This window comes from Eleginops maclovinus, chromosome 18 (genome assembly GCF_036324505.1).
Source record: "Eleginops maclovinus isolate JMC-PN-2008 ecotype Puerto Natales chromosome 18, JC_Emac_rtc_rv5, whole genome shotgun sequence".
Classification (NCBI taxonomy): Eukaryota; Metazoa; Chordata; class Actinopteri; order Perciformes; family Eleginopidae; genus Eleginops; species Eleginops maclovinus.
Window position 1 is genome coordinate 1,343,996 of NC_086366.1, and position 10,587 is coordinate 1,354,582.

Sequence of the window (10,587 nt, forward strand, 5' to 3'; positions counted from 1 at the left end):
ACGCACAGTACAGCAAACACGTTTAAAATATGATGATCTGGTAATGACTGCATTATTGTTAAGCAACTAAAACCATGGGTGGGCTAGCAGAACATGGATTGGAATTAAGAGCTTGTACGTTCCAGATAATTTCACAGTTCCAATTTCTTGAAAGTGAATATTTGCTTTAAAATATACAAGGTAATACACTTAATTAAAGCAGTACTTTACTGATGAGCGAGGGAGGGAAGGGGTAGACGGAGAGGGAGGGACGATCGGAACAGAGGGAGGAAGTGGAAGTGTCCTGCAGAGTCTAAAGAGCTCACACACTTCGCTCTGAGTCTCACTCTGATCTCTCTCCTGCACGGGAGCCTGAGGACCGTTTATCTGGTGAGTGCAGCTTTGTTTCTATCCAGAACAACATCTGTGTGTGTGTAAACATCAGAGGGGGGGGGGGGGGTCAGATACTGCATGGATGGTGTGCAAAGTCTGCTGTTATTTCTCAATAAGTGCATTTATTATTCAGAGAAGTGTCCTGCCCCAGGACTGCAGTGGTGTCCCTGGGCAGGACACTTCACCCAGTGGCGGTCAAGGCAGGATTGAACCAGTGTTCCCCATCTGAGGGATGAGCGCAATATCCCATAGTGCCACAGCAATAACAGCTAGACAGTTCAACTATTGCGTAACACCAACAGGAGAAGCAGCTTTTAATTCCACTCGTGTTGGGGCTCAACACATGGAGAGAAGCCTCAGTGTGTTTATGAAGCCGCAGATGTGTATGAGGTCGAGGGCAGGAAATACAGCTCAACCACGGCTCTGTGGGTAGTTATGTTTGCTATTGCATGTAGAACGTTAACCTCGATAGCACCGTCTGTCCGTGCTGGGGGAGGGACCCCTTCTCTGCTGAGGCTTCCTCCATTAGTTTGGGAGGATTTCTTGTCCGATGTGAGGGTCCAGGGACAGAGGGTGTAAAGAGACAGAAGTGTGTGATAATGGGTTGAGTAAATACACTTTGATTGACTGACTGTCTGACTGACTGACTGACTGACTGACTGACTGACTGACTGACTGACTGACTGACTGACTGACTGACTGACTGACTGACTGTCTAACTGACTGACTGTCTGACTGACTGACTGACTGACTGACTGACTGACTGACTGACTGACTGACTGATTGACTGACTGACTGACTGACTGTCTGACTGTCTGACTGTCTGACTGACTGACTGACTGACTGACTGACTGACTGACTAACTGACTGACTGACTGTCTGACTGACTGACTAACTGACTGACTGACTGTCTGACTGATTGACTGACTGACTGACTGACTGTCTGACTGTCTGATTGACTGATTGATTGATTGATTGATTGATTGACTGACTGACTGACTGACTGTCTAACTGACTGACTGACTGACTGACTGACTGACTGATTGACTGTCTGACTGACTGACTAACTGACTGACTGACTGTCTGACTGACTGACTAACTGACTGACTGACTGACTGACTGTCTAACTGACTGACTGACTGACTGACTGACTGACTGATTGACTGTCTGACTGACTGACTAACTGACTGACTGACTGTCTGACTGACTGACTGACTGACTGACTGACTGACTGACTGATTGACTGTCTGACTGACTGACTAACTGACTGACTGACTGTCTGACTGACTGACTAACTGACTGACTGTCTGACTGATTGACTGACTGACTGACTGACTGTCTGACTGATTGACTGACTGACTGACTGTCTAACTGACTGACTGACTGACTGACTGACTGACTGACTGACTGTCTAACTGACTGACTGACTGTCTGACTGACTGACTAACTGACTGACTGACTGACTGACTGATTGATTGATTGATTGACTGTCTGACTGCACAAATGATTAATTTAATAGGTGTTTAGGGCTGGTTCGCTATAAAATGTAAAAGATTATTGAACAACGACCAACGTTGTCCTCTTTGAGAGTATTGCTTCATCCCTAACCTACACATGTTAAATAATGTATTCGTTTTTAATAGAGGCAACAAAGAAACACTTTAAATCCTCACATTTCACTAAAAGACTAAACAATCATTCAAATAATTCTGAATTCATCTTCTAAGCATTGAATAATGTGCCGCCTTATGAGAAACAACATTACCTTTTATGTACCAAAAGTGTAAGTAAAAGAAAGATTTATAAACATGTTTACATTTTATCTCCAGAAAATGTATATTTATTTGTAAAATGACGATCTCCAAAACCAAAAAAACAGAAAAGGGCAAGAAACTATTATCAGAAAGAGGAAGATTAAGATAATATACCAAGTAACCCCCCCCCCCACACACACACACACACTGGAGATGATATCATGAAGACATGAAGAACATATTTCATATCTCATCAGAGAAGAAAGCAGAGAATAAATATCAAGTAGCAGGAAATGGAAAACTCGAGATATACATTTTAGAAGATCTAAAAATACTTACAGTGAGCTCCGCCTGTACCCACATCCAAACACCTCAAATAAAAGAGTCAAATATCAAAATAAAATGTGTCAAATATCTGTAAAGTATGTCAAGAATGTCCATAAAATAAAATCTATTTACATTGAAGTGATGATATTCGTGAAATATCCTGAATAAATATTGATTCGTTATCCTAAACACTCTTTGCAATACATCCTGTGATGACCCACATACAGCACAGAACACACCTTTCAAATAATCAAAGCGTAGGATTTATTACAAACAAAGAGGTGAAATACTCAGCTCTCCATCCTGAGCAGAACCACAGCAGTCCCCACACCAGAGGCCTCTCCCTGCTGCACCGGAGCTTTAACCTCTCCCTCCTCCAGAGGCCTCTCCCTGCTGCACCGGAGCTTTAACCTCTCCCTCCTCCAGAGGCCTCTCCCTGCTGCACCGGAGCTTTAACCTCTCCCTCCTCCAGAGGCCTCTCCCTGCTGCACCGGAGCTTTAACCTCTCCCTCCTCCAGAGGCCTCTCCCTGCTGCACCGGAGCTTTAACCTCTCCCTCCTCCAGAGGCCTCTCCCTGCTGCACCGGAGCTTTAACCTCTCCCTCCTCCAGAGGCCTCTCCCTGCTGCACCGGAGCTTTAACCTCTCCCTCCTCCAGAGGCCTCTCCCTGCTGCACCGGAGCTTTAAACTCTCCCTCCTCCAGAGGCCTCTCCCTGCTGCACCGGAGCTTTAACCTCTCCCTCCTCCAGAGGCCTCTCTCCCTGCTGCACCGGAGCTTTAACCTCTTCCTCCTCCAGAGGCCTCGTCTGGACCTGGTTGCAGCAATGCAGCTCACCTGGGTAGAGGAACCAGAGGGAAACAGAGACAGGGAACACATGCAGCCATAATAATCCATAAAACACATCAGTAAAATATGACAAACGTGTAAAATATGCAAAAACACTCCTAAAATAACACAAACACGCAACAGAAAAGACATTCTCTGCACATTAATGCATAAATACTATAAATATATAATGAAATATATATGATTCTGCACAATAAGTGTTGCAGGCTGACCTCTCACCCTTTGAACAGATCCAGAGTGAAACACTAAATCTGTGTTTCCTCTCTCGTTCCTTCTGAGGCGGCCTTCCAGTAACTGTTGTCATTTCTGTTAAGTTTCCAGCTAAAGGTGACGCAGTGAGTTTTGTTTAACAAATAATTCTTGCTAATGTTTTGACTTTGAACACAAACTATAAAACAGCTCCTGCGAGTGAGGAGCGTGACATCACTTACTGCCTCCATGATTTATAAACCTGAAAGCAGAAGTGCTTCTGCCGCCCATCAGCATCTCCTGCATCTGCATCCTCAAAATCACCAGCTGATAAACTGCGTGCTAGCCAGGGGTTAAAGAAAAAGGAACAACGTTCAGTTTAGAAATGATCAGCTGTACGGGGAGCTCGTCACACTCCTGCTCCTCGGTGGCCTTGGAGGTCAAAACCACTGACTGCATATTTAGCAAAACATTAAACAAAAGAAACACAAATATATTTAAAGACACTGAAATATTTAAACAAATTATACAAAAAATACTTTTTTCAAAAACGAAATGACTTTTAAAAATAAATCAAATACTTTCAGAAACATGGTGTAGCTTTCCAATGAATGAAGCCTTAGCTTGACGCTCGTAACAAGTTCCCTCGTCGTAATCCACATCAAAAATCCACAGGACACCTCGGTAAATTCAACCGCTTACTTCGATTCAAGAAAAAATAAGCACAGAAAAGAATGTCTTTTTACAAAGTTATGAAGTTATTCCAAAGATCGAGAGAGAGTGAGAGAGAGGTCAAAAAACTGCGTGGCTCCACTCTTGCATTTCCTGACTGACCCCAGATTCACCCCGAAAACTAGTCCTCCCATGAGGGTATCAAAAAATAAATGAAAAGGCACAGTTACCAAGATGCCACAATCAAAGGACCCATTTCCAAATATTACAGAAGTACTATAAATGAGACATTATGCATGGACATTATTCACACACCTTTGTAACATGAATAACTACCTTAACACATTACTGTAAATATGAACTGTAACTTAACCCTGTAGATATTCCTTCTAACTCAATGACACATTTACTTAAATAATGGTTTTGTTTAAAAAAATCGCAATGTGATTTGAACATCAAATCATAAAACTCTGTGATAAGCTGAATATTTTGCTCTGTTAAACCTGGTCAGAAGTGTTCTTACGATCGAGCATCTCCGTGGCAGTCTGACTCCATAAATCGTCCAGTGAAACTGTGCTGCAAGGGTATAATGAAAGAAGGACCGTTCAGTTAGAACATGTACAGCTTAGGTAAAGCTCGTCAAATCTGCTCTCGGTATGGCATAGGGGTCTCCAATTGCTATTAGCACTTACAAAAGACAGAACAGATTAACGGCTGAATATTAACAAATTCAAAATTATATTTTCGAATGCCTTTAGACATATAATACTTCAGAAACATGTGGCCCTTTCCAATGAATGAAGCCGAGTCTGTGCTCGTAACAGTCCCCTTCGTCCCTTTCTACGGCCCGCGTTATTCTTACTCGATTCAGAAATAGCGACAGGAAGATTCTTGTTTACAAAGTATGACTCATTACTGTCATTTTGAATATGAACTGAATTACTGAAGTCAAACCTTCAACACACTGCCTTTAGGCTCCTACACATTGACTTATATTCAAAACTAAAAACGTAAACATTTAAAAAACACAAACATGGAATACAAAGACGTTGTATAAAAACCAGTAGAAGAGTTAAAAGCATTTACAAAATAAATTAAAAAATCACTAAACCTTTAAAATAGTCCACAAATATTCATTATTTAAAATGTGATTTAAGACAACAAAAACCTCTCTTTTTAAAAATCACAGAACTTTCATTTTGAACATGGCTCAATTCCACATTTGGTTTCAAAACCACCCTCCTGATCTATTCCTGACATGATCTGACATAAAGAGGATTTACTTCCACTATTTTCATAAAAACAGCCAAATATTTCACACTAAGCATCCCAGAATATAAACCGACCTCTTGGATTTAGTCACTGATATCTCCATCTTCTTAGTTTGCCGTCATATTTTGAAATGCCTCTCCCTTCTCTGTATATCGTATCACCTTTGTGTATTTATAGTGGATTTAAACCTACATTTACTGCTGAATCTCACTTATTGTGCCTTAAAGTTTGGGCAAATGAAAAGCCTTTACTGACCAGGTCTCACACTGCTGATGGGTGCCATTAATGCACCACATGGAGCTTAATCCCTGCCAAATGTTTGTGTGCTGTAATCTGATTTGACAGCTGTATGAGGTGCAGCTGCTTCCTCACAGAGTGGTCTTCTGTTATGATCCGTGGATTTAGTGTAGAGCTGCTTCATGTTGACTAATGAGCTCAAAGTAAACTCAGAAAGTCCTGAAACATCACAGCTTCTTCAGACACACACACAGAAGCCTCAGAGCGCTCACTGTTTGGAGGTGTTGCCTGGGCTGCACGTCTGTCAAAACAAACCTAAAAAGAGAATCAGTTTGTGGAAGCAGTTGCAAGTTCGACATCCGGTTGGCATGAGGGAGGAGTGTGTGTTTGTGTGTGTGTGTGTGTGTGTGTGTGTGTGTGTGTGTGTTGTATGCTGGCAGGAAGGAAGTATGTGTGTGTGTTAGCAGCAGGATTTTATTAGTACACGTGTTCCCGTGTAAACACAGCGCTGTGTGCAGCTCAGGGACTTAAAAGGCTTCTGTGAGGAGTTCACTGTGAACACACACACACACACACACACACACACCTCCGCCTCTCCACTATGTTCAGGTTTATTATCATAGTTTTGATAGAATGGAAGGACTTTATTGATCCAAATTGGGACATTGTGTTGTTGCAGCAGCATCAAAACAAAGCAAAGCAGTTCAAATCAAATAAAGCAGCATTTGAAAGGAAAGTAAAAATCTGCATTAGGGACAAAACATTACAGACAATATAAACAAAAACTAAATATGGAGCAGGATATGTACAATACGTGTGAAAGCTGGGGGGCATTTGAGAGCTGTGGAATATTAAACAGAGTAAATACATATGGAATGTACATTATGGTATGGTTTCAGTCCAGAGAGGCTATGGAGCAGAGAGTCCTGCAGCCAGACGGGAATCAGAGTACAGAGTTACTGCAGAGGGCAGGAAGGTTCTGCTGAACCTGTCCTTGTGACAGCAGAGCTGGAGCAGTCTGTTGGAGACGGAGCTGCCTGTCCTTCCAGCTGCAGGTGGAGGGGGGGCGGGGGGGGGGGGTATCCATGATGGACAGCAGTCTGTTCAGAGTACTCCTCTCCACCACAGCTTCAAAAGGGTCCAGTTTGATGTCGATGACAGAGCCAGCTTTCCTGATCAGTTTATTGATTCTGCTGGTGTCACCGGCCCTGATGCTGCCCCCCCCCCTATTATTAAATAACATAACATGCAGCTTTCTTTAGTAACCCATGACGCAAAGGAGCTGGATGGTCTGTTAATCACACCACCAATACTTACAGTAACATGAAACCAAAACACAGATCATTTGAATATATAGGTGTTTTTTGGGCTTTATGCAAAACTAATGAGGTCTGCAATTCAATGACATCTTTACTGCTGTCTGTCTGTCTGTCTGTCTGTCTGTCTGTCTGTCTGTCTGTCTGTCTGTCTGTCTCTAATTTAATGTGTGTGTGTTTTCAGTGATGGATCACCTGAACACCAGCAACCTCCCCAACAACCAATCAGACTTCGACAGAGTGTCTACCCTGAAGGTGCTGCTGCCGCCGCTCTACCTGCTCACCTGGCTGGTGGGCGGGGCCCTGAACGGCGTCGCCGCCTGCATCTTCTTCCGGGTGCCCAGCGACTCAGGGCTGGTGGTGTACCTGAAGAACATGGTGGTGGCTGACCTCCTCATGCTCACCAGCTTCCCCTTCAAGGCGGCGGCCGATCTGGGCGTGGGGGGGTGGCGCATGCACGTGGTCACCTGCCGCTACACCGGTGTGCTCTTCTACTCCTGCATGTACGTGGGCATCGTCTTCATGGGCTTCATCAGCCTCGAACGCTACATGAAGATCGTCCGACACAACTCGTCTAACACCTCCACCTGCTGGTACCGGGTCTCATTTTCACTTTCAGTATTTACAACCCTTCATGCTAAGGGTTTAGATAGAATCCACCCTCCTTAAGAAGCGCTGCAAAGGTTTAAGTTAGATATAGATTCAATGAATAGGTTTTCAAAACAAAAGTAACATAGATGTGGGTGTAATTGGCCACCAGGGGCATTGTCTAAACATGCCTGACTTAATGTTGGTGCCTACTGTGGAGGACCTATTGAGGCCTTGAGGCAATGAAGTGTATAACACAATGGGTACGGTCGAATAGTCAAAAAATCAGGTCCTATCGTCTATTCCTATCTACTGTTCCTTGACCTTTGTGTGAAATGTCATGGGGTTAAGGAATAGTGGATAGGAGAACTCCAAAGGACTTAGGAAAAGAGGCTGCTTTGAGAACCCGACTGACCGACAGTATCCCACGTATTGATGATGGAGGACGTCATTAATGAGCGTCTGCTGTGGGGAACTACAGCTCCTATAAAGCTACTACTGAGAGCAGTGGTGGCTCCTGAAAAAAATCTCAGGGGGGGCAAATTTTCTCTGATAATGATTAAGGTGACCCAATCAATAGGTACATTAAGACCATATCAATGTGTAGTTAGATGATTAACTCAGACAGAGATCCCTCTTGTGTCCATTAGACGGCACAACAGAAATATGTCCCCTCTAGCATACACTCCAGTAGCACGTTTTGAACAGTCTTTGATGCGCCCTTGAACACCGTAGCATGTTTTAGATGCTCATCAAAAACTTAATCTATCTGAGCCACAAAGTCGACCAGTCTGAGAAAGATGCCAGGGTTGGTGGAGCCCTCAGTTTCATCTCTGCCTCGCAAAGCTAGCTCAAACACCCCGCAGAATTTCACACACTGGAACAGCCGGTTGAGGATGTGACGGCTCTGGCACCTCATTATTGTGGCCACGAACAGCTAGCTTGTACCCCTCATCCAGTGGAGTGGCAATGTTCACCCTCCCAAAAGAACATCTCAAGCAGCTATCCGTGTGGATCTTCCACAGCTCCTGTTTCTGTATGTTTTCAGAGAGATGCTGCATATCTGTTACACCAGTCGACCTCCAAGCATGGCTGTCTGCCGTGCCACCTTCAGGGTGAAAAAGTAGGCAGGGGTAGCAGAAGACTGCGTTGGCTACTTCACAGCCTGCTAGCCAGGTTTTTCGCTGTCACCAATTTGTAGAAGATCCTCGAGTGTGGGTCCCCCCCTTTGTAGAAACTTGTTGAATGGTTAAATCTGGTCTTGGAGGTCCTTGTTTTAATGCCATTTACGCCAGCCCTCTTGAGAGTAGTCAGTGACCTGATCGAAGAAGCATTAAGAAACTTATGCTTATGCCAGTGTTTTCTAAAGGAGGTTATAAAGGAAGTTTCAGAGCTCCTCTCCTCTCATCTAGAGAATTCTAGATGAGCTCTTATCATGGAGGCCACTGAGGTTCATCCGGGTCATTTCGCTCCTTAGGAACCTTCCTAAACTCAGCTGACTATTCCACCCTACCCCTCATCTATGATTGAGGAGAATAACTCACGTGAGGCATGTTTAGACACTGCCCCTGGTGGTCAAGGTATGTTATGACACCCATATATAGCTTAATACACTTCCTTTACATTCTTCCCAGCAATGAATTTATATTTAGCTCACACATTTGCAGCGCTTCACTAGTAGGGTTAATTATATGTACAGTCCGGCATGTTTAGACACTGCAAACCTTTAAAGGATACTTGTTTCCCTCCCTGCAGGTCGCGGTGGTGCAGCGTCTCCAGGCTGCACCTCCTGCAGAGCCCAGGCTTTGCTCGGGCGCTGGCGCTGCTCACCTGGATGTCCCTGCTGCTCAGCGTGCTGCCAAACGTGCTGCTCACCAGCAATCCTGCAAACGAGACGAACGCGCATCAATGCATGCAGCTGAAGACACCGTTCGGCCTGCAGTGGCACAAGTACTCCACCTATTTCAACATCGGCCTCTTCTGGCTGGCGCTGTGCCTGCTCTCCTTCTGCTACACCTCCATCGCCTGCCGGCTGTACAGCTCGTACCGCCTCATTCGCCGTGGCCAGAGCAACGCCTGCAGGAAGTCCAAGCGCAGCATATTCAGCATCCTGGTGGTGTTCTTCGTGTGCTTCGTGCCGTACCACGTGCTGCGCGTCCCGTACACGTTAAGCCAGGGTAAGGGGTCGGGCTTCATCAATGACGACCGGTTCCTGCTATTCCAGCTGAAGGAGGCCACGCTCTTCCTCTCGGCCTTCAACGTCTGCCTCGACCCTGTCATCTACTTCCTGATGTGCCGCACCTTCAGGGAGTCGCTGCTCAGGAAGCTATCGGGGAGGAGAGGGAGGGGGAGGGGGAGGGGGAGGAGTAGGCGGGGGTCACTCACCACCGGTCAGTCCTTCACAAATTTAGGCGGGGGAGAGGAGGTGAGGGAAAGAGGGAAGGACACAAGGATAGGAGACTGATCACCTTCACCTGCTCTTGGGCGCTTCCACCTTGGCCTCCTTTGCGTGGCCAGCTCCATCGACCTTTACTCGTCAAAGAAACCGTTTCTGAGCTTTTGATTGAACTGTTTTGACCAATATGTGATCACTTTATCCAACGACACATGTAGCCATAGCTATCTACAAAGCTAACGGTCCCAGCTTTTGAGATGGGGGCTGAGATGGATAAAGATAGAAAGGGTGCTGAGCCACTGAGTAAGGGATGCAGCTAGAGGAGAGGAGACAAGACAAGGGTGAAATAACAGAGGAAACAAGGGGAGGAAACAGGGAGGATTGAATCGTTTGATAAAGAAAAGCTTCACTTGAAGAAATCTGCATCAAACCTCACGCATCCCAATGTGAATTTAAATAACTTGCTTCAATAAAAAATCATGGATATCTTTGACAGAAATGTTTGTATATAAGTATAGGAGTATATATTATCCACTGCCATGCGTAGGACTCCTAGAGTAGGGGGGAATTTTTGTTTAAGAAGCAAAGTGAATAAAGGAAGTGCTGTGTGGAAATGAAA

The 10,587-nt window shown here is 44.8% G+C and overlaps 1 protein-coding gene across 1 annotated transcript; it reads left to right on the forward strand.

Moving 5' to 3' along the window:
* The first annotated feature begins 314 nt into the window (after positions 1-314).
* Positions 315-10,587, forward strand: LOC134879923 (P2Y purinoceptor 14). Its single transcript, XM_063906501.1, has 3 exons — positions 315-369; positions 7,170-7,578; positions 9,329-10,587. Exons 2-3 carry the CDS (start codon positions 7,172-7,174, stop codon positions 10,035-10,037), a joined length of 1,116 nt encoding a protein of 371 aa, XP_063762571.1. The 5' UTR covers positions 315-369; positions 7,170-7,171; the 3' UTR covers positions 10,038-10,587.